The 24183-nt window shown below is 35.2% G+C and overlaps 4 protein-coding genes across 9 annotated transcripts in view; 2 read left to right on the top strand and 2 right to left on the bottom strand.

Annotated features, from left to right (window-relative positions):
* The window catches only part of E(bx) (nucleosome-remodeling factor subunit NURF301 E(bx)), a 74462-nt gene extending 65881 nt beyond the window's left edge, over positions 1 to 8581 (top strand). The window contains exons 12-15 of one of the 2 annotated variants that reach the window (XM_067791529.1): positions 416 to 565; positions 658 to 1021; positions 1262 to 1346; positions 1421 to 2071. In XM_067791529.1, the coding sequence (XP_067647630.1) occupies positions 416 to 565; positions 658 to 1021; positions 1262 to 1346; positions 1421 to 1623 (802 nt within the window). In that variant the 3' untranslated portion in view covers positions 1624 to 2071. Of the gene's footprint in view, positions 1 to 415; positions 566 to 657; positions 1022 to 1261; positions 1347 to 1420; positions 2072 to 8372 lie in introns of those variants that run through there. The other variant, XM_067791530.1, reaches the window with a different exon arrangement.
* On the bottom strand, positions 181 to 9684 carry LOC137253933 (enkurin). Of its 2 annotated transcripts, XM_067791542.1 has the most exons (3): positions 8824 to 9684; positions 5723 to 8759; positions 181 to 3349 (listed from the first exon to the last, which is right to left on the bottom strand). In XM_067791542.1, the coding sequence occupies exons 2-3, from the start codon at positions 6392 to 6394 to the stop codon at positions 3176 to 3178; spliced, it is 846 nt and encodes a 281-aa protein (XP_067647643.1). In that variant the 5' UTR covers positions 6395 to 8759; positions 8824 to 9684; the 3' UTR covers positions 181 to 3175. The 2 variants fall into 2 exon arrangements, with proteins under 2 accessions (XP_067647643.1, XP_067647644.1); XM_067791543.1 differs by having other exon boundaries at positions 5723 to 8849.
* Positions 9685 to 10213: 529 nt separating this feature from the next.
* mthl14 (methuselah-like 14) overlaps positions 10214 to 24183 on the bottom strand; it is a 37281-nt gene continuing 23311 nt past the window's right edge. For all 4 annotated transcript variants that reach the window (XM_067791540.1, XM_067791537.1, XM_067791536.1 and 1 more), the window contains exons 2-7: positions 22557 to 22690; positions 19934 to 20275; positions 14722 to 15183; positions 14481 to 14644; positions 10615 to 10825; positions 10214 to 10532 (exon numbers count right to left, since the gene is read on the bottom strand). In XM_067791540.1, the coding sequence (XP_067647641.1) occupies positions 10286 to 10532; positions 10615 to 10825; positions 14481 to 14644; positions 14722 to 15183; positions 19934 to 20275; positions 22557 to 22678 (1548 nt within the window). In that variant the 5' untranslated portion in view covers positions 22679 to 22690 and the 3' untranslated portion in view covers positions 10214 to 10285. The remainder of the gene's footprint in view (positions 10533 to 10614; positions 10826 to 14480; positions 14645 to 14721; positions 15184 to 19933; positions 20276 to 22556; positions 22691 to 24183) is intronic.
* The window catches only part of Sk2 (Sphingosine kinase 2), a 133172-nt gene continuing 124977 nt past the window's right edge, over positions 15989 to 24183 (top strand). The window contains exon 1 of the mRNA XM_067791535.1: positions 15989 to 22444. The gene's annotated coding sequence lies outside the window, so the exon portion shown is untranslated. The remainder of the gene's footprint in view (positions 22445 to 24183) is intronic.

Genomic DNA, 24183 nt, shown 5'->3' with positions numbered 1-24183 from the left:
GATCCTTCCTCGCAAATTACACATTTTTTTTATGTTTACAAAAAAAAATTTAAAAATCCGTAATGATTGTTCGTTATCTTTGAATCTGCAGGGCCTAGCAAAAAGTGTTGTATGCACAGTTTATAACAAATTTTATTACCTTTTAAAGGCTTCAAACCGTTTTGGAATTGCTCAATTCGTTCTTGAAATATGTATAGATGATTAAGTGGATCCAATTTTTTTTTTTTTTTTTTTTTTTTTTTTTGAAAAAACGGTAAGTCGTAAATATCTAAAGAAGGTTACCATAGAATTAAAAATAACTTTGATTTTCGGAATCAGGGGGTGATTTTACATAGGAATTACATAATGGCGTCTCTGGTGCAGAAACAAAGTTGGAATTTGTGATCCAGTGTGATTATAACTTCAACATTTGCAGAGCAACGAAACAATTCAGGAGCTATAACACAACGCCACAAGCAACAGCAATAACACCGTCAAAAACTCTGCATGGTAGAGCACAAAAGAAAGTCAGTAGAAAGAAAGAAAAACTATATTGCATTTGTCGCACGCCGTACGATGATACAAAGTAAATTATTTTCTTTGCTTAAATTTTTGTTTTTGATGAGAAGCGAATTTGCATGTTTAAAATTATAAAAAATGTTAACTTTTTTTTTATAGATTCTATGTTGGTTGCGACTTATGCAGTAATTGGTTTCACGGCGATTGTGTCAATATAACAGAGGAAGCATCTAAAAAATTATCTGAATTTATATGCGAAGATTGTAAACGTGCGCGTGAGACTCAGGAACTTTATTGTTCGTGTCGCCAACCGTATGATGAGTCACAATTTTATATATGCTGCGATAAATGTCAAGATTGGTTCCATGGCCGTTGTGTGGGCATTGTACAAAGTGAAGCAGAATTTATCGATGAATATATTTGTCCTCAATGTCAGCGTAATAATTCGGTTAATTTGGCGAATATGAAGAATTTAGCTGAAAATGAGACAGTCGAATTAAAGAAACTTATTAAGCAAATACAGGTGAGCAACCAAAACCACGCACAATTTATTTTAACTTTTCTATCATCGACTTGAGACTTGTTGTTAAAACTCAAAATTATCTTAAAGTACAGCCGCCTAGGCTGTGGAATTTTTTCAATTCGAACGTTACCCAAAAACCCAGCAAATTTTTTAGTTGAAATTAAAAAAAAAATAAAAATATCTGTAACAAAGTGGCCACGCTACGTACAATTTGTATTTTTATCTTAACATTTTTTCCAGTCACACAAAAGTGCATGGCCTTTCATGGAACCAGTTGATCCAGAAGAAGCGCCTGACTACTATAAAGTCATAAAAGAACCTATGGGTAAGTACTGTTAAGCATAGCTTTTAAAATTATTATTTTTTCATTATATAATTTTCTTTATTTCGCCGCAATAGATCTACAAAAAATTGAAAAGAAACTGGATACAAATGTTTACACAACACTATCAGAATTTATTGGTGATATGACAAAAATATTCGACAACTGTCGCTACTACAATCCAAAGGATTCATCGTTTTATAAGTGCGCCGAAGCATTAGAAGCATTCTTTGTGCAAAAAATTAAAAATTTCCGGGAAACTGTAGTTAGTCAAAACTGATGTTGCTACTAACTCCATTAGAAAATAATTATACAATTAATAGGGCGTTCACCGCAGAATGTTGGAAATGCATTAATATAATATATAATGTATATAGCTAACAAAAAAAAATAGTTTCAAATATTTGTTGCATAATGTGTATAGTTATGAATTCATGTATTATGCAATACTTGATTGAAGAGAATACGCACTACATACTTAGTCTTACGTTTACCATGCATACATAAATACATAAGCGTTTCTTTTCTTTTTCATTTAATAATAACAATCAACCAGAAAGAAAATTTAATAGTGTCCTGTAAAAATCATGTTATTTGATTTTCTTATGTAAATAATTGGTAATTGCATTTAGCTTCTATAGTATTAAGAGCAAAATACATAAACACATGCATTGTATTGTATGATTTTTTTAATTTTGAAAAGTATAAATAAATACTAGAAACCAAAATCGGTCATGTTTCTTTTTTATTATAAAAGTAAGAAAGCGATAATGAAATATGACGTATTAAGGCAGCCGGTTCTATGTACCGGCACGACTAGGGATTTTTCCCGACCAAGGGCTGTCATTTCAGTGTAATCATTTAATCTGTTGCGTCCCTACCACGTGTCAATGTTGAACGAAGACTTAAGCGCGCACCCGCATTTTTATGGTAACTTCACATCTTTGGAGCGGTGGACTGCTTGAATTCACATTACGACATTAACGTATTTCGATTTTATACGGCATTGGTGGGAGGTTTAATTACTGTAGCAGTATTCAAATGAAAATCGTACCTAATTTGTCAAAATTTACACAAATTCTGTATGGGTGAATTTGTGAAAATAAGGCTTTTGATTCTTTGGGGTGACTCCGTAATTCGATATCGCACAAGAACGAGTGTCAAGTTAACCTTTTTGGCTTTTCATAACACAAAATGTCGAAGCGTCGTACTCAACGTTGGATAAAAACTATTCGGTAAGTAATTAGCTATCGCGGGCAATATTCATAAGTTGAAAATATATGCTTTTGAGGTTATTTAAGAAATTATTACTTTGTCAATGAAAAGTTAAAAAACACACAATGTTCACCGTGTGTATTTAATAATTATATTGTTATTTATATATTGTATTGTAATACTTTAAATATTTGTTTGAAAATAATATTATTGAATTTTTAATTTTCAATCTTGATAAATGAATTTTCAAAAATTTTCTTTCTGCTGTAAATTTTCGATTAAATAAAAACATACTTTTAGGCGTGTTGCCTTAATAAAAGTTGCTCCAACCACTACATTCATAATAGAAAATATTTTGAAAGCTTCAAAAATATTTCTCAACTCTTTTTGCAAAATTAAAAACAAAAGTAGTCATATCGAATAAGAAAACCAAAGTGGTTTCGTCGAGCGTTCGGTATCGAACTGAAGTATCGAAACGACGCGTGTCGGCTATCGATTTAAGGAAAGCCGGCCCTGTTGTAACTAATAATTTTTACCATATTTGAGATATCGGTCCGGATCTTCGAATGAAATTTTTTTTTCATTCAAATTCCAGTAGTGTATTAAAAGCTTGAAAATTAAAACTCAGATACATATATTACTGGATTAGATTCTAGAAGAAAAATATCATGCTCCAATTGACGTAATTGTCTCTCTAAATTTGATTTCCGCAAACGCTTCGAGATGGTGTCGCAATACAATGAGCCAGCTTGGTAAGCTTTAAATACATCGTTGAAGCTCTGTTTAAGACCCTGCAAATGTAAATAACAAATGTCAATTAAATCCAAATATATTTGAAGAACTGTTAAATGTACCTAAACTTAACTTTCGTATATTTGATTAGGCTTTGCATTCACCTCAATTCTCAACCGATTATTATTTTGACTAGAAACATGTTTCTTTTTCCTCTCCTTATCACTTTCTTCCCCTTTCTCTCCTAATCAATCTTTCATTTTTTCTTCCTGTTCCTCCCCTCCCTTTATTTTCCTCTCAATCGCACTCTTCAACTCCCGCTCTTACTCTCAAGCCCTCTAAATACCAGTTTCTACATTGGCTTACTGCCTGGGATGGCTTTCTGTAATTCGATATCGATCAAGAACGAGTATAAAATAATCGTTTTCGCTTTCCGTAACACAAATTATCGACGCGTCGTATCGAACGTTCGATACAAACTGTTCGATACCAAATTAGGTGTCGAATTGCCTTTTTGAAAGTTTTAATTTTATGCTTTGGTGATTATTTAGGGAATGATTTTTTCATCAGAGATTAAGAAACAAACGCTATTTATAAAAGAAAATATTTTGGTAGCTCCAAAAAGCTTTCTAAACACCCTTTGAAATCTGCAAACGAAAGGGATCATACCAAGATACGGGAACTAAAACGGCATCATCGAGCGTTCGATATCGACTTGAAGTATCGAATCAACGAGTGTCAACTATCGAATTACGGAAAGCCACCCATGTTTTTCAAGTTAGCTCAGACACCTTGCACAAAAACCTCATTTACAAATATCAACTCTTTTTTACATATATAATAATACAACCGCTTTTTATCTTATGATGTTCATTCGCTCTTGTAGCTTTGAATACTGCCTTAACATTTTTTTTTCCAAAGAGACTGAAGCTTGTTGTTGCTTTTCATTGGAGTGGGGTTTGACGGCGTGTTCACCCCAGCGGGTTAGGGGATCAGAATATACCCGCGGTAGGTATGCCTGTCGTAAGAGGCGACTAAAATACCAGATTCAAGGAGCTGTGTAGCGCAACTCTTCAGGTTGCCAGCGCAATATATAGCTTCTCCAAATCCAATTGTCAACCTCACCTATCCAAGGCGAATCCTGTTTCACTAACAGACGAGGTTCTGGCGACCCCAAGCTCCTCATGGAATTTGGGGGTAGGGAGGGAGAGAATGGCCTGAAGGTTTAATGTGGCCACATAAATCGTTCCCAAGATGGTCGGGCTAGCACCTTAATGGTGCTATGGTACCGGAGCGTACCGGATTTGTATCCGGCAAAGGACCATCACATCGATGACACTCCCCAAAGCCTTCGGGGAGCAACGTTATCGCTACAACAACAACAATAACAACAACGACGTGTTCCAAGCCCAGCGCACAACCCGCTCAGCGGTGGTGAACATATTACTTGCACGTTTATATAGCGAGCCGCTTGATCCAAGACAGACGCCCGCTTGTAGCCGCCCCTCGTGGTGGACAGACGCTGCGGATGAAAGATCCCCTGGCTAGCCCTTAAATCGATTATGTCAGAGTGGTATGGCTAGGTTGTCGCCTTCTCACATTAGCTCAGCACTAAGCGGATGTTTAGTGGCTACCCAGAGGATACTTGGCCGCAAGCGACCGGAAGTAGTGAGCTGCTTGAACCACATGCAGAAGAATCGCTCTGGCCATTCCCATGTGAATGGCGATCAGAAGCTTTCCTCACTTTCGTGGATTTCTACACACGGCTCCACCCTCCGAGAGTCAGCATAATTTCGAAATAGTAAAAGATGACGCTCTGGCCAAGTGTTTCTATCGTAACCCGCCTATGGAAGCAGAGGTAGAGGGCGGCTCCCACTCCGTTGGAAGGACCAGGTGGAAAGCGATTTAAAGTCCCTTGGTGTGACCAATTGGCGACAGTTTGCAGAGAGGATCGACTGGCGCGCCTTGTTGGACGGCCGTAACTGTTTAAACGGTTAAGCGCCAATTAAGTAAAAGAGACTCTGAGGAAATTAACTTCGTCCACCCACCCTAGCAGTATTCCTTTTAAGGTTGTCCTCATTTTACCACCACCGTAGATCCTAGGTTCAAGTCCCGGAAGAGCAACACCACAAACTTAGAAACAAGTTTTTTCAGTTAAAAAACAGTTTTTATAAGCGGAGTCGCCCCTCTACAGTGCTTTGGCGACACTCCGAGTGTATTTATGCCATTAAAAGTTTCTCAGTGAAAACTCGTCTGCCTTGCAAATGCCGTTCAAGAGTCGGCTTAAGACATGTAGACCCCATTCGAATTTGTAGGAAAAACTATAAAAGGGGCGCACGACCCAAATATAAAGAGAAGCTCGGTCTAAAATCTCCTCGGAGGTAAATCGGAGGTATTTTTAATATATAACCTAAATTTAACTACATACCTACCTTTAGTATATTATCTCTCTCCTCCGTTGGCAATTGACGAATTGCAGCAGTTTTCAGTTCGCAACGTTCTTCTAATTCTCTTTCCTTTTGTTTACAAGCTTCAAGTGTGCTGCGCAATTTATGCTTACGATTGGGCAGATAATTTGGTATTTTACCATAATCCTTAGAGCAAACATATTGTGGAAGGAGTCCAGAATTTTGTAATTGACGTGGTGTGCCCGTATGAAAGTCAATATATTTTGGCGGATGCCATTTAGCTGGTGCACCCTTAACACATAAAGCATTCTTTTTAATAAAATTAACTTTTTTAGTTTTTTCATTACATTTCTTTTTCAAATCTTCAAGGCGTGGTACTGGCATAATCGGCTCATTACGTTTTGGACAGACATGATCACGCTTACGTTGCCATTTGACGCCACCATTTTTCCGCAAATATTCGCATGGCTCACGTAACGGCGTCTCACTGTAACCCATTGTTTTATGTTCACTTTTATGTGAACCCGTCAATAACTGCTTGCCATCGGGTAATTTGATGACAGCGCTTACAATCTTATTCCTCTTAGCTGTTTTAGGACGACTTATGAAGCTGCCCTGCATTAAAGTATAAAAATCTGAAGTTTTCTCGATATTTTTGATGTTCTCATTGTGACGCGTTATATAGACAAGCGACATAATGTATCCGATGTATTAAGGTATTGGGTTCAAAACCTTAAACTTATTCCAAGCAGCGGTAAGTTCGTTCGTTAACGTTTGAAAACTCGTGAGCTCGATTTTAGTAAATAAATGATTTTTTTTCTTTAGTCGTTCAGATCCTGAAGTCTGAAATATATTCAACTAATTTGTTTTTTAAAAAGTTGGAATTTTTTTTCGTTTCGAAGGAGTTTGTTATGATTAGTAAATTAATTTGTTATTTGACATAAAATAATAGACAACCGGCGTTGCTTAGCAACTATTGGAAACTCGATAATATATATTTTTTCATGGGCGTGTGCAGCTCTGCTCCGCACTTTACATTTCTTTGTTGTATTTGTGTCTTTGAGCTTAGTTGTCTAGACGTTTTTGGAACCTTGTAATCCTTATACAGGACCCCCCGCATCTTGTCTCAGAACTTCAGGAAGTGACTTCTTATTAGTTTACTAATTCATACGTTGACGCAAAAAGAGAAGAGAGGCGCCTACGATAACGTTTTAAAAGACTGTCTAATCTAGTTTCTATCGAAAATTACACAGGCCAACAGCATCTCAGACCCAGAAACCGGACTATATATTTTCGAAGGTTTAAGATGCGCTGAATCCAAATCTGGCCTCAGAATTGCTCTATCAGCTAAGACTCAATTCAAGAAAATTAGTAATCGACTATATCATGTCTATGTTATCTCAATCGATTTTCAGGTGCAGGAAAATTTAGAAACATGAAAATTTCAAAATGTGATATCTCTGCGAGAAAAAATATATTTGAGCAAACTCAACGCCATTTGAAAGAAGACTTATATTTAAAGATGCCATCCTTTAATTTTGGTGAAAGAAAACATCTGCAAGGCTACATAACCTCAAATATGGGTAAAAACGGTGTTTTTTGCACTTTTAGGTTAGGATATCTCGAAAACCAGAGCTGATAGGGCAATCTGAGGCCAGATTTGGATTAAATTTTAATTTTTGGGTTAAATTTTGTCGGCCTGTGTTATCAAAGGTTGTATCAAGACATTCTAAAAACGGAGATCGAAATGCTTTAGAAAATACATAATAAATAATACCACCTTTCAGATTTTTGATTAAAATCACCGTCTTGTAAAACGTTACCACGCCTACTAAGAAAAACAAATACGAGGAGTTTTAGATATTGGGTGATGGGTTCAACTAGGCTGACCGAAAAGACCTCAAATAGACTGAATGTGTCCATAATGTTGTTGAGTGATGGGAAAAGTGACTGAAAGTTCTATCAGAAAATCCGGTGGATGACGGTGGGTTGCAAGAGCAAATTGTCAACCTTACCTACCCGAGGCAAATCTTGTTACAAATATAAATGTATCAAATATAATTGTATCATACACATATTTAGCAAGCGAGACAATGCACCCCAAGTTGTTCACGGAGCTAGCTTAGGGAAAGAGGAGGGGTTATGATATGACATAGAAGGTTTAACGAGGTCATATCGAATCATTCCCGAAATGGACGGGCTACTATTTTAATAATCACCCCTATTCTGCATTTCGATTACGTTCCCGTTCTACGCTCCGCTTCAATCGAAGTTTGGTATTCTGCATTACGACGGAATCGTAAAGAGAAGAGGAAGAGCAAATGATTTTTCGAAATCAGCTGTTGCTACGGAATGTGTGAACATTGGAACAAAATAAATTAAAGAAAATTTGTAAAAACACTGAAAAACGTTTATATTTTATTATCCACACCATTTTCTACAAAAAAAAGCAATAGAATATATTTCCGCAGTATTATATTTTTTTGATTGAAGTGCTTTCATAATTGTAAGTGTGTTTTGTCGTTCTTTTGGCCAATTCCCTGCCGTGGCCACCAAGTTTTGTTAAAACGGATTCCTGCACGAAAATAGTTGACATTTTCTGAATTTTAAGGATGCTAATTTCATTGCACTGGTCCAAAATACTTTATAAAGGTTTATTTATTCTTTCCGCAAGGATTGTTTACGTTTTCGCTTCACCTTCCTCTACGCCGGCAGCTTGCTTTGGCATATAACTGGACCCAACGAACAGACACAAATTATAGCTGTCTATTATAATGGAATCAATAGCCGCGGTATTATTAATGGAGTTGGAAAGCATGCATACGAAAATTGCCAGGCGAGAATGGAAAGGCAAATATTGCGAGATTTGTGTAATACATTTGAGATGAGTGACGAATTGTAAGAAATTGAACTTAAAATTGGTAAAGTTTAATGACTTATTTTCTTATTTAGGTTCAAAAAAAAAACGTTCGACTTAACAAGGATGCTTTAAAGTATGTGTTAGGTACTTTTGCGGGGCAAATACGTCCAAGGACTTCGACATCGACATGTTGTTTTTGACCTGGAAACATATAAAAAAACAATCATCATCAAGCCTTCTAAGTTTCTTAACAAGTTTTACTTACATTTTTGTTAAAATTCTGTTATAAATTAATAAAAAAAATAAAAAGAAAATATTGTTCCGCCAACAAATTTGCAACTTAGAAAAACGGAACTACGATCGAAATGCAGAATACAAAAAATCGAACGATTCGAAGTTGGATCGAAAGAGATTGGAACACAGAATACCAAAATTGCCAAATCGAAAAAATTCCAATCCAAGTCGAAATGCAGAATAGGGCTGAATACTAGCTACCGGAACGTACCGGAACTACATATATCCGGCGAAGGACCATCAACAGCGCTAGCGCTCACTAAAATCTAAAACAACCAAGCGTTGATAAAGAACTTGCACCAATTCTTTCTCAAAATATGGTCGGACTAGCGCACGCAGTTCGAACCCCCAACTGCGCTAATAATCGCAACAACTGACCTATTTTACATCACATTGTGCAAAGAACTGAAGCTCTAAGTCGACAAAGTGGTTGGAAGTTATGCAGTTGATAGTTTATAATTGTGTTCTGTGGAGTTATCGATCAGCGGACCAGTAGGTTGATTTCCACTTTGAGGTTCCAAATTTAAGGATCTGCTGAATGGAGATGTCGCGCCTGTACACGCTTACTCACTAGGGCTGCTGCATAATTGGAATAAATCAGCGAGACGTATTGAGCCGCATTGTTGATATTACGATATTTCCGTTTCTCTTGTTAGGCATAATGGGGATTGCAACGAATTAGCTCTTCTTAAAATCACACAAGGCGACGCAGGTTAGTCTCGCCTGATTTCGCAGACGAAGTTTTTCCCAGCACCATGCGCCATATTCATATGTCGGCTATGTATGTATAAACGTATATTTCATATAATAAATGTAATTTTATTTAAAAATACATTTTAGTGAACACCTTTCAACATTTCCTTACTGAAGCCGCGATATTTTCTACTATATTTATTTAGATACATATAGGTATATTAACTGGGTCGATTTATTAACCGATATCGCGCCATCGATTTTTCGATAGGATTTGGGATCAGGAAAAAAATGTTCCACTACGCATACCCAAAAAAATAATTTTCGAGCCTGCGAAATCAAAGTCGAAAATATATATTTTTTTTTAACTGTTATCGACGACGGTTTTAGCGGACATTTTTGGGTCGGACAGGGTATACATATGAAAATTTTTTTAGTAGGTCATGAAAAAAAAAAAACTTAAAAATCAAAGTCGAAAAAAGTCAAAAAAAATGAAATTTCACAGGCTCGAAAATTATATTTTTGGGTATGCGCAGTGGAACTTTTTTTCCTGAGCCCAAATCCTATCGAAAAATCGATGGCGCGATATAGGTTAACTTTCGTCCATACATATCGACCCACCCTAATGTATATATACATATACATACATATATTTAATATGAATAATGTTAACTTTAGTGACTTATTTTATTGTGATTATATGTAGGCATGAATTTCGCGTGAATGTAAAAGATCGAAATTTATTTATTAATAGCTGTAAGTTCGACGTCTTCAACATGATGTGATCCTCGATCATACCACCATCTCAATATAATGGTACGTCTACGCCTCACTACGAGGAAGATCAACATTATGAATACACCCTGTAAGCCGTTAACCATTTCCATGACCATTAGATAGGCTTCAGGACCGGGTGAATAGAAGGTAACAATTTCCAACAGCCAAGATACAATTAATATGACGCCCAAGAAACTTATGCACTTTGCGCTGCCGAAAAACAAATAAAATAATATTTATATTTTTATCATTGAGTTTATTTACACCTCATTACATTCTTTTGTAAACTTACTCTTTTTTAACCTCCTCATACTTCATTTCATCGATTCCTGTAGCTGTTACATTTGTGTAAATAATGCCATTTTTCGTATTTTCTGCGGAAGCCGCTGTTTTGTGTTTTTTAACTTTTTGAAACCCGAAAAATGCTATCATCAAGGCGATAAATGATAAAAAGAGGAATGATGATACTGGTGGTATAAAATATCGTTGAGACTCACGAATGGCTGAAATTTCATAAACAGGTAGTTGCTATTTAAATATTTTTTTTTTTTATGAAAATTTTTTTGTTTCTGATTTTGTTCAGAAAACTATAGAAATAAGAAATAATATTTTTTATAATGATATGATGTGATGTTATATGCAAAGTGTAATGTATTTGCTTTTGCAAATGAATGTGGTGTGATGTGTAATGATATCAGCAGCTATATGATGTGATTTCCAGGTTATATGATAGTATCAAACAGTACGATGTGATAGAAAGTCATGCGTTAAATTGTAATATAGCAACGTGTATCACATCTAGTTACAAATTAAACCAGTTTGTTGTGAATGCCCACTGGCAATATAATCAACTTTTTTCCGATCGATCTGCTATGGGTGCCAAAAGGAAATTATTCAACAAACTAAAATATTGGGCATTCTTTTCTTTGATGATATGACGTAATGTTATATTGAAGTTGTGATGTATTTTGGCTGCAACAGAAAGTCCAAACAAATACTGAAGTTAGATCAAGAGTAGAGGAACATTTGATAACTACTCCTGCTCTTGAATTTCTGATGTTAGATGACGACTCGGGACACACTGCAGAAACATAGCGTTCTCAAACAAAATGAGACCTAATTATCAAATCGAGATAATCTCCCTATTAGGGAGGTTCAGGATTTTGTGCAAATGGTGTAGTATTTTTACACAAAACGCCTAAAAATCGTGGCAAATACGCAACATCAAAAATCGTAGTTTATTTTTTCAATTTTGAATAGCAAATTAACAACTGTCAGAACAAAACAAAATATGCAAAGAGAAAACCATGGCGGAACGATACAAGGTGGCAGCATGGTGACATACCTACAAACATAAATAAAAGTTCCTTGTGCTTTGTTTTTGTAAATTCGATGGACAAATGTCAAAATCGTACTGCACCGGAAGTTGATGTATCAAATCAAATAAAAAAAGTTCATAATCAGCTGTCCCATGCTGCCACCTTGTATCGTTCCGCCATGGAGAAAACTTTAAACGAAAAAAAGTTGTTCACGATCCGTAGCTTACATTTGCTATAGCAACGTTTCCAACACCAAATACATAAAATTCTGAATTCCTAGCGTAAACTTAATTTGCAATAGTTTTCTAATCATTCTAGACTCGGGTCCTAGTGTAGTTCCGCATAATTTTCTCGAGTCGAGAGTATGCTAGTTATCTAACGTGTATATATAAAAATTCTCTAACATTAGAGACTTTATTTGCTGGGGTGTTGTGATGTAATGTGATATCAGTTATATGATGTGAGTTGCATGTGATGAGTGTAGTACGTATCCTCAAATCATAGCCCTTAAAAAGTTTGCGCGGTTGTTAGTTACGGTTATTTTTACAGTGAGGATTATATTTCCGGCGACGTTTACATTGTCTGATACGGCTATGGTTTTGGTGAAGCCTGCACGAAATGAAAAAAACTGGTAAAATCAACCGAATTACTGATCGAAATTGCCATTGTTCATCAAATGTAAGCCAAAGTTTAAAAAAAAATACAAATAAAGAGCTTTTTTCTAACGATTGTGATGTTTTTTCCATCACACCACGGTGGCAGCCTAGCTTTAGCAGAAACGATATAATATAGAGACATTGCATAGACGAAAAATCGTGTGAGGCAAGCTTCACAAAATTCTAGTAGGTCACATTCACCACATACCACAGCAGAATTTGTTAAACTACCACTGTCTGTATTTGTTATTTAATAATTATTTGTACACTTTTTATTCAGCTAATGTGTTCAGAATTTTAACTTTTACTCACTAAAACTCCAATCAGTGTATTTCTGTGCTTAAATTATGTTAAAAGTTGTGTTAAAGTTTTTGGTGTGGTGAAAGTGACCTACTAGAATTTTGTTACGCTCCGCTGCTTTCCACCGAAGTTCGCGCATGCAATATCTTTATATTCAAAAATTTTTGGCTTTAGTGTGTTAACCAGTCATCGTCACCCCATAAGCGCTTTCACGCAATTGTTTTTGTAAAACGCTTAGGCAAGCGCACCACACATCCCCGCGCGCACGCATTCTATCCCAACAACCGAATGTATTCTGCTGTGCCCATTAGGAACTAAACTGCTATAATTTCGTGTAAAATGATTTTTGAAGTGATATTTTTGGGTATATTTTTGGTTCACCTGTACGAAAACAATGAATCTTTGTTTGATTTGTTTAATAATTAAATTTTAAAATAAATTAAATTTTTATTGAACGCATGTAGAAGTATTTTTAAATGCATTCAAGAAAACAATGCGATACGTTAATTTTGAAAACTACCAAGTCCGCCTGGGTGTGGGTACGTGCCAGCGCCATTTCTGCTCGCTGATTGGTTGTCGCTATTTTTTTTTAGAAAACAAAATGAAGAATAGTCATGCACTGAGAAAAATTTATTTCGCCTCACTTGAACTTAAAAATTGAATATGGGATATACATACATATTAGTGAAAAGTTTGAAGTAAGAAGATAATTTAAGAATATCACTCGTTTATCTAATAGAATATAAAAAATTATAGCCGTGTTTTTTAAAACGGTTTTATTTAGCTTGACTCTGTGTAGCGAACAGAATTTCGTAATCGAAATTTAAGTAACTTCCCGATAAGCTACAAGCTTGAAACTTTGAATATAGTTCAGAACCCGAGAACAATGCAATAATAAGAAGAAAAAAACTCCCATAGGTGGCGCATGGATCGAAATATTTAAAAAAATCGTATTTGTGGTCCGATTTAGTTCATATTTGGAACACGTAATTAATTCATACATGAATAGAAAGCGATCTATGAAAAAAATCGCTGCTAAGTGGCGCAAGGATCGAGATATTCAAAAAAATCGTATTTTATGAATTTTCGAAGTTTTTTTTTATTTTTGGATTTCAAAGTAGGCGTGGTCACGCTTCCATAAGCTTTTGGCGATCCTTGGTGTTAACTAACAATTACCTAAAATACCAATGAAAACTTAAATATGACAGTGGCTGTCGATATAAAAGATTAAAAGATATTTGTCTTTTAACAGAAGTGTCAGATTAACAGATAATATATCATTTTTACAGAACAATGTTAATAGAAGATAATTTAAGAATATTACTCATTTATCTAATAGAATATAAAAATTATAGCCGTGTTTTTTAAAACGGTTTTATTTAGCTTGACTCAGTGTAGCGAACAGAATTTTGTAATCGAAATTTAATTAGCTTCCCGATAAGCTACACGGTTGATCAACAGTTTTTCTTCTGTTGAAACGACCAAAACATGTTTGTCCTCATCACAAAAAACTCCATTTAATTAACCACCATACGATAAATTTTTCTGAATAACTGTTAACTCAAGAACAACAAACCTGATTTCTTGATTTTCAAGCTTCATTTCCTTCGGTGTGGGCTACGCTTGTAACTCCAAAATAAAGCAGTGAAATTAATGAGATATATTGGAACGATTCTCCGTTTTTTTTATTGCCGGTTTCGGCGTTGTGTTCGAGAATGAAAATCAACACTGATAATGGCACAACACTGAAACCGGTTTGTCGAGTAATCAAATTTGACAAAGGATGACGGAAAATCGTTCCAATATACATCATTTATCCACCCTGTCGGAAAATCAACAAAACAAAGTGAGTCAGTGAAATTAAGTTAATTGCAAAAACTCACATGCGGTTACGCCCTGCATGAAATATGATGGCATCCCGGGCAGTCCCTTATGAATTGTCATGGCCACTAAAGATCCCGCGACTGTACAACAGATCAACCAATTTACGCCAAATACACACCACACACGCACTTTTGAACATCGCTTATTCATTGGAATACGATACCTACATATATAAACAAGTATAGATACATATTTATTGTATGTACGACTACTATTTACCTAATTTCCTTGTAAACTTACCATATGTTTATCAATACATTCCAACAGAGACAGAAAAAACATATAAAATATGATAGCATGAAAAACTGTATTATATAGCCAAGATTCATTGAATCGATTTTGAATATATGCACCAAAGAGTGTAAAAAATAACCCATAGCCAAACATGAGGATAATAAACTCAAACATAATCCATGTACGGATCGTAATTCTTTCAGTCGTATATGTAGATAGCAGACAGTTAATAAGCATGGTATGGATATGAGCATCAATATAGTAATCGCAATCATTTGGCCATGTTTCAAATGCTCTTCAATGGCTGTAATGCAGGTGATGGCATATGCAACGCCTGATACATTGTCGATATCCAGGCAATAGTGTTTGTCCACCGTATAACTATCATTTCCATATTTATCCATGATAAGTAAAGAACCATCTTGTAATATGAAAAACGTGTCGTCCTCTTCGTTGTACACTAGAGAGCTAGGAAAATATTATATTAAAAATTTATTTTTAAGTTACGTAGCTGAAGGTCATTGAAGGAAGTTGTCCTAAAAACTTAAAATTGCTGGGGGAAACAAACAGATTTCGGACAGTGTAGAAACATCCTTAATAAAATAGGGATTTCGAAAAGAAGTAAAAAAAGTTTTTGTTCTCAGTTTGTGCTCTGGGAGGTTTACTAGGTTCGAAATGCCCTAACAAAACAATTTAAAAATTAAAAAAAAAAAAATATTAATTAATGAATTTTTAACTGCTTGTGAATGTGGTTTATTAAACTTTATATAACATGAGAGTTTTTTTTTTGTAATTTTTAGTAAAAGTATGTATGTTAACCTAGGTCGATTTGTATGGACGAAAGGTAACCGATATCGCGCCATCGATTTTTCGATAGGATTTTGGTCAGGAAAAAAGTTCGACTATTTTTTGGGTTTTGGGGAGTGTTTTGGTTGAAAAATTTACCCTTTCGCTATTTTTTTTTTCAAGGGTTTTTTCAGCATACATGCATTCTCTTTCAAGGCTCCAAATCATTTTTTATGTATTTATTAAAAATTCATAGTGAAAATGTTTTAATTTTTTTTCAAATAATGTGTAATGAAAATAAAATTTCGCAGGCTCGAAAATTATTTTTTTTTTTTGGATATGCGTAGTGGAACTTTTTTCCTGAGCCCAAATCCTATCGAAAAATCGATGGCGCAATATCGGTTAATAAATCGACCCAGTCTAATGTATGTAAATTTGAATATGCCATACCAATATTTGGAAAACGCGGCTTTGAAAAAGTTTTGGCTAAAGCCTTCGTGAATTAAGGTAACAATCTTTCCCTGTGTTAGTATAGGATGATATCCTACTGAATGAGTAATGAATGCCCTTTCTCCTTTATACATATATGTATGTATGTAAAAAGTTGAATAAATTTGAGCGTCTAATGTAGTGCAGAATGCCTTCAATAAGCTGATCCAAGCTCCACAGAACAGCCAATGAAGTGTATGTTCAGACATGCGTATGCTGGCTGGATCCGGGCATCTTTAGAGGAAATGGTCAACGCTTTCTATTTTCCCTTCGTCGCTACAGCTTCAACAGAAGTCATTTGTTGGGATTTCAATGCGTTCGCCGTGTACTTCCAGCAAACAGTGTTCCGTTAATATCCCCATCAGTGGACCTAGGAGAGACGATTGAGATTGATAAGGAACCTAGTTCGGTTCTTATTTATGAGGCCATGTTTGTCGAGACACCTCACAAGTGGGTTCTGATGCCCATCTGGCATTGGCTATGTAGACAGGAGGAAGTGTTTGCATGTGGCAAAAGGAGGAGCGTTGTGCCTTAACTAAATTGCTTCAGTTTGTTCAGTGACTTTCCTCGCTAGTTCATTAACAACACAGTTTCCAGATTCTCCCCTGTGACCCATATCACCATTGTGGTACACCGAGAGGCTTGTTAATTTAGCACTGTCGGCATTCTATTGCGGATAAAGTGCTCCCTGCTTTGGTCGCTGCTTGAATGTCAGAATAAATTACATCGGACGTGTGATTCTTGGATAGTATCCTCCTTTATGGCAGTTAGTTATTCCTGAAAGACGCTGCAATGAGCCCAATACTTAAGGATAGCGAAACATCTTTTGAGTACATACCAACTGCCCACATAGACATTCAGTTGTTGTTGTTGTTGTAGCGATAAGGTTGCTCCCCGAATAGGCTGATGGGCATTCAGTTCGAAGCCATTCCTGTGTTGGAACTCACCAAATTGCTTTAGGACAATCGCCACCCATGTATTAGCGAATCTAAACTTTTAACGATTTTGGTATTCAGTTACTATTTTTATTAATATCCGTTGGGGTTAAATATGACACTTTTTGTACTACATATTTGATCAAACCAAATTTGGTTTAAAATTAGGTTATACCAGGATTTCTGAAAATTAGTGCCATTTGTATGGGTAAATACCTGGAATATTCCTTTTTTGCATCTTCTTTTGGGTATTTAAAAATCATTTGAATCGAGGCTACTTGGAATTACAATTCAGCAATTAAATTTATACGTCATTTGAAATTAAAAAAATTTCGTTTTGATTTTAACAAACAACCCAGCAAACACTCGGAGTCAACAATTAGTCTGAAAGGAGTCCAAACTTTGGATCGTTTGCACTCGTTATGAACTCATTTAGGAGCCTGGAGCAAATGCTGTATGCTCATATTTTGCCTCTAACATAAGTCTTATACAGGCCTCCTTCCGATATCATATATGAGCCTTATTGACGTCATATACTGCTAATTTTGAGTCTTTTAATGGCACTACTTCAGGGCTTTTAGGATGAATTTTTGACCTATATCTGAAGCGGAAAACATAGGGGGGAAATTGTTGTGACAAAACTCCCATGAAGATAAGATAGATATGAAATAAGCATTAGTTGAATTAATTCTTTATTTAGAATAAATTGTCACAGAAAAATTTCTGAGTTTTTATTCCGGAGCTGCCTAGTTTACTGATTTTAATATTTTTCGTTTGTTCATAATTTCATCAAATTGGAATCATAAAAGGCCCTAAAGTTATAGCATTTTTGAAGCTGATATTTTTCGGACCCATATTGAACTCCAGAATTGTAAAAGAATGTTTATATGGTACACATATTTACGCAAACAAATTCACCCCTCAAACATGATGTGAGCTTATAATTTAAGAATCCGAAACGAGTCCAAAATAAGTGGGCAATGTAGGAATCAGAAAAGCGTCGAAACGCGTAGGAGGGTAAAAGAAAATTTAAATTTTGCCTTTTATTTAACGGCCAAAAGCTCCTATCCTAGCATGCAAAAATTATCATTTATCAACTATTTATGTTCGTCACAGCGAGTTTGGAACAAATTTTGAGACTTTGTTACGACAATTTTTCATTTTAATGCAAAATGAATTACATTTGTACATTATTGTTACCCTTGCTATTCTTTTTTTGTATAAATGTAAGGCGCGATAACCTCCGAAGAGATCTAAGGCCGAGCTTCTCTTCCAATTTGCGTCGTGCTCCTCTTGATTTTTCCCTACAAATTGGCCGGACGGGACCTACATGTTTTATGCCGACTCCGAACGGCATCTGCAAGGCAGATGAGTTTTCACTGAGAGCTTTTCATGGCAGAAATACAATCGGAGCGCTTGCCAGACACTGCCGAGGGGCGACCCCGCTTAGAAAAATTTTCTTCTAATTGAAAAATCTTATTTCTAAAATTTTGATGTTGCTTTGCCCGGGAGTTGAACCCAGGGCATACGGTGTGATAGGCGGAGCACGCTACCATCACACCACGGTGGCATCGGCGTTTTTCCGCCCATGGACGCTTCTCGATATTTTTAATGTGACCTCAAAACTGCCATGCTCTGTCCAGGTGTGCCGAACTATATATGACCACAATAAGCGCTGACGATGCCTAATAAATAGGCTATATAGGTGTCAGATAATCAGAGTTTATTAGAGTCAAAAATCACGCCGGAGAGTTCCAGTAGAGTATAATATGAGCTGTTTAAACACCTTTTAAGACTTATGTCGGACTCTTATTTAGGCTCAAATGATATACGTTAATATGGGGACGACCATTGCAAGAAGGAAATATATTAGTTTCGGCCTCCCAAATGAGCACATACCGACTGTAAATACCACAATTTAGATATTTTTCCGACTATTGACTTTATTTGACTTAAAATGTTTACGGGGTAAACTTAAATTTTTTATTTATTGGATAAATATTTTTGAAAAAACGCTGGATTACAGATTAAAACTAATTCAACCGATAGCATAATGGATAACTACCCACCAATATAGGATAAATTGGGTACATTTTGGATTGAATTTGTGTCTTTGTTTCCCATATTTTCCAAAAGATTATTTTTACCCTTCTTTTGGGTAAATATTTGGGTATTTACCCCGTTTTACCATATATAACCAATTTACCGGGTATTTACCATTTGGGAATTTACTCCTTTCCCATCTCTACGCATTGTTCAATTACGTTTAAAATATAAAAAATATATATAGCAAGGTTAAAACTGAGGCAGCGACTGGCACAATCGAAGTACTAAGGGCCAATTATTGGTGACTTATAACCATAACCAGATAACACAGCTGATCGAACCTACCTTATGGAAATCAATGTAATCGTAATCGTAATTAATCAATGTAATACCATACCATGACGCTAACGCCATAACCATACCATAGCCAACCAATTGGTTTTTGGTTTCTTGCCATATCTATAACCTAAAAATATTTGAGTGGGTGAATTTAATAACTTTTTGTAGATTTTATTCATTGTGGAATATGTTTGTAATTTTTTCGTTTTATTTATTTTTATGAAGTTTTCACGATTTTTAGGTTAAGGCACCATTAATCGATCACATTGGAGATGGTTATGGATATGGGTATGAGTACGACTATGACGTTAGGGTTAAGGAAGTTTAATTCGCTCTTTAATTATGAATAGTCCAAAAATGTGTTAGCAATATGAAAGATACCGAGAGGTGTTTATCCAGTTTTTGAGTAATCAAGAGGTCTTTTCGAGTTTAGAAGTCTGTATCGTACGACGCAGTGATTCGTTAAATATTTTGTGGGTGTGTCGTGCCCTAGGGTATCACAATGGATCATGAATGTATCCACCTAATGGGAATAACTGGAAACTTACTTAACCTAATCTGAGAAATTTCACAACCTTGAGCTCTTAGGTGTGCAAAAATTTCCCTTATTTCAACATACTTACGAATTGCAAGGATTCCCAATTTCATATTGCAAATTAACCACAGTCTCATCATCCTCAATACAGTTGTCGTAAAGTACAGCACTTATAATATTGGGTTGAAAATTAAAAGTTGTGGAATCACATAGCTCTTCGCTTTGGTTTTCATGAAATAAACTTAACCCCTCGCCGTGTGGGCAACATTTCTTGAGTCTCGAATATTTATTGGGAGTTGGTTGTTTGGCAATTTTGTTACGTTGTGAACAGTCTTCTGGTATAGCAAAACTTTTTACGTCTTGTAAAAGGGGTACAATTGTTGTTTGATAGTTAGAAGCCTCATCAGCAGCTGCAGTCTCGATCGAGTTACTGTAAAATAAAAAAAAATTAGTAAAAATTATAATTGATTAACAAATTAGTTTAGGTAAAGTGTGCACAGTAGTCTATCTTAAAACGTGTTGTCTTCCAGCAAATCCTGCCTAACCGATGTCCCAACATGTCCAAAGAAAATTTTCTAGAACTAACAAATAGCCATCACAAATGCATGGAAGTATATGATTTTCGGGTGGTCGCCGTGGTGTGGTGGTAGTTTGATCCGCCTACCACACCGAAGGTCCTGGGTTCAAGAAGTAACATTAAAATTTAGAAAAAAGTTGTTTCAGTTAGAAAAAGATTTCCTAGTCGGGGTCCCCTCGGAAGTGATTTGGCAAACACTCCGAGTGTATTTCTGCAATGAAAAGCTTCTCTGTCAAAATCCATCTGTCTTGCAGATGCTGTTCAGAGTGGGCATAAAACATGTAGGTTCCGTCCAGCCAATTTGTGGGGAAAATTGAAAAGAGCACGATGCGAATTCTAATAAAAACTTAGGACTTACCTCCGCGGAGGTAAATCACGCCAAGTATTTATTTATTTTTTATATTTTTCGGTTACAATTGTCTGTTAGCCTATAAGAAACTCGGCTATCTACCCTCAATATCGAATTTTTCTTCTCCTTTAAACACAAAAGAATTTCTAATGGATTCCCAAGGAATTACTTGTGTTATGGAATGTAATTCCTTCTCCCTGTTGATTCGTAACTAGCTGGATTTGGAGCCTTTAAGAAAATATATACGATGTAAAAATGGCGCCCAACGTGGGACACACTAATGTGGAGTTTTCAAAAGAAATTTATTTGTTACAAGGCTTGTATTTTTCGTGAAAAGGTTCGTTACCATCAGAAAAGAATGAAGCTCACAGAAGATTTTTGGAATAGTAGAGATCTTTGCCCAAGTAACTCACCTGGCACGTTACCAGTCAATTTAAAAGTGGAGGTTTGTGTTTTAAAAACGTTTTAAGGAAAACTAGCGGCTTAAGGAATTACATGCCACTAGTAGGCAAAAAAATCGATTGCTATATTTATTTTGGTCAGTACAATTTTAAAAACGTCTTCCTTTGAAGATTCTTTGCTATGAATAGCGAAAAAGCATTTATTTTGAATATATTACTTCAATATTCCAAAAATAATTAATGTTATACCCTAGGATTTGGTTCAACAAAGCAAGGGATGACTCACCATGTCAAGCGTGGGTTTATAAGATAGGTATATAAATAAATAAATGTAAGGCGCGATAACCTCCGAAGAGATTTTAGGCCGAGATTTTCTTCCAATTTGCGTGGAGGGCAGCTCTATATCAGCAAACGATTAAATGAAAAATGTCCTTATCTTCTTTAAAAGAAGGTCTACCTCAACATAAAATCAGGACATGTTCAGCTGAGATAGGCCCTTGTTCAATAAGATACTTAAATATACTTATAGATTTGTCTAATGTCCAATTTTATTCAACTTCCCTTTGAGATAACATGACCATTTTTAAGACACAATAGCAGTAAATAGCAGAGGCGGAAACTGTTATTTCTTTTATAATATAATTCCTTGCAAAACTAGTAATTTTGGACTTTTAATATATTTGGATCAAGGTAAAAATTATTTTCAGATTTTTATTACCTGAGTCCGATAGAACTAGTTAAAAATTTAAATCCGTACTTTTATTTTAAAAGTCCGGCTTGATAACAAATAAACGGCTTATCCGAATAAAATTTTTTTTAACTAGTTCTATCGGACTCAAAAAATACAGATTTTACTTTTATATGTGGACTTTTATAGGAAATGTTCGAAAAATAAAAAGGATGCATGGTTCGACATGATATTTCTATAGGGATACCTGAGAACTCAAACATTTTCACCTAGGACAATTTTTTGACCCGGACTTTTTCGACTTCGAAAAAAAAAATTATTATTTTCCGTCCCTGGTAAATAGTCATTCGATATGATGCCAGACGTGAAGTAGTGATTCGGCTGAATCCGGATATACATATAACGCGTTGCCGAGAGCTTCGGCTTTGACAAACTAACTCGTCATACTACCTCTAAAAAAGTTACAAATTTCTTTTTGTCACGCAGTGAAATGAATTTTAATGCAAACATCTGCTGTGTAGAAGTAGAACAATTTTCAGCCAAATAAGTTAAAAATATCATTTTAGGATCGCACACCCTAATATGTACGTATAATAGCTTTGTATGTGTGTATGTTTGTTAATAGAGTCAAATTTAATTGTTCTAATTGAGCACCGTTTCAAGTAATTAGTAATTGATAAAATAAAATTTACTTACATGAACTTTGAAAGTGTATCATTTGTTCTATTTGTGACTGTTGGTGGTAAAATACTATTAAACCCCCAACACTCAAGGAAGCAGGTTAGTATCAAGAGCATACGTATCGGCAAATCGAGCATGATTGTATTAACCTAAAGAATATGTATATAGATGTATATATGAAAATATTAAAAAATAAATAGCTTTGAAATAGTTCTAGTGCATTTAAAAAAAGATAAACATTGCAGCTGGTGGTAAATTGTTTATACCCAGCACACCCTCAAATGTATTTTAAAAATATATACATTAGACTGGGTCGATTTATTAACCGATATCGCGCCATCGATTTTTCGATAGGATTTGGGATCAGGAAGAAAAAGTTCCACTACGTATACCCAAAAAAATTATTTTCGAGCCTGCGAAAAAAAAAAATAGCGAAAGGGTAAACTTTTCGACCAAAACACTCCCCAAGTACCAAAAAATATATATATATATATTTTTTCTGATTTTTAATAATCGGGGATTGCCCATATTGCTTTTTTTTTTTTTTTTTTTTTTTTTTTTTTTTAAATGTATGAAAACATTTATTTGAAGCAATTTTTTTAATTTTATAATTTATTTAATAATTTGGGAAAAATTTAAACAACGTGACATCAGGACGGACAAGGCGACAGCTGTTTCGATTATACCTTGTAAATCTCTTCAAAGCCTTTTCTCCCGGGAGTGGGAGTCGAACTCGCACCCCTACGATAGTTGAAATGGTTGTAAACGCATTCAGCTACGTCATGCCTGTTGTGAAGTCTTTCCCAATTGCCTTCTTTATGCATATTTTAATCTTTTACACATTGCATACTTCGTATGCAATTATGTGTTAAAGCTATGCTTGGTACGGCGGTTTTCAAAGAAACTTTGGTTTTTGTTGCTGTTTTCGTTCTATTTATAGAACTACAACGAATTAACCAATTTTGTCTGTTTGTATGATTTTTAATAATCGGGGATTGCCCATATTGCTTTTTTTTTTTTTTTTAAATGTATGAAAACATTTATTTGAAGCAATTTTTTTAATTTTATAATTTATTTAATAATTTGGGAAAAATTTAAACAACGTGACATCAGGACGGACAAGGCGACAGCTGTTTCGATTATACCTTGTAAATCTCTTCAAAGCCTTTTCTCCCGGGAGTGGGAGTCGAACTCGCACCCCTACGATAGTTGAAATGGTTGTAAACGCATTCAGCTACGTCATGCCTGTTGTGAAGTCTTTCCCAATTGCCTTCTTTATGCATATTTTAATCTTTTACACATTGCATACTTCGTATGCAATTATGTGTTAAAGCTATGCTTGGTACGGCGGTTTTCAAAGAAACTTTGGTTTTTGTTGCTGTTTTCGTTCTATTTATAGAACTACAACGAATTAACCAATTTTGTCTGTTTGTATGATTTTTAATAATCGGGGATTGCCCATATTGCTTTTTTTTTTTTTTTTTAAATGTATGAAAACATTTATTTGAAGCAATTTTTTTAATTTTATAATTTATTTAATAATTTGGGAAAAATTTAAACAACGTGACATCAGGACGGACAAGGCGACAGCTGTTTCGATTATACCTTGTAAATCTCTTCAAAGCCTTTTCTCCCGGGAGTG

Source organism: Eurosta solidaginis, chromosome 5 (assembly GCF_040869045.1).
Source record: "Eurosta solidaginis isolate ZX-2024a chromosome 5, ASM4086904v1, whole genome shotgun sequence".
NCBI classification, from domain to species: domain Eukaryota; kingdom Metazoa; phylum Arthropoda; class Insecta; order Diptera; family Tephritidae; genus Eurosta; species Eurosta solidaginis.
Note: the sequence above shows the minus strand (reverse complement) of the source record. Positions and strands in the feature narration are given on the sequence as shown.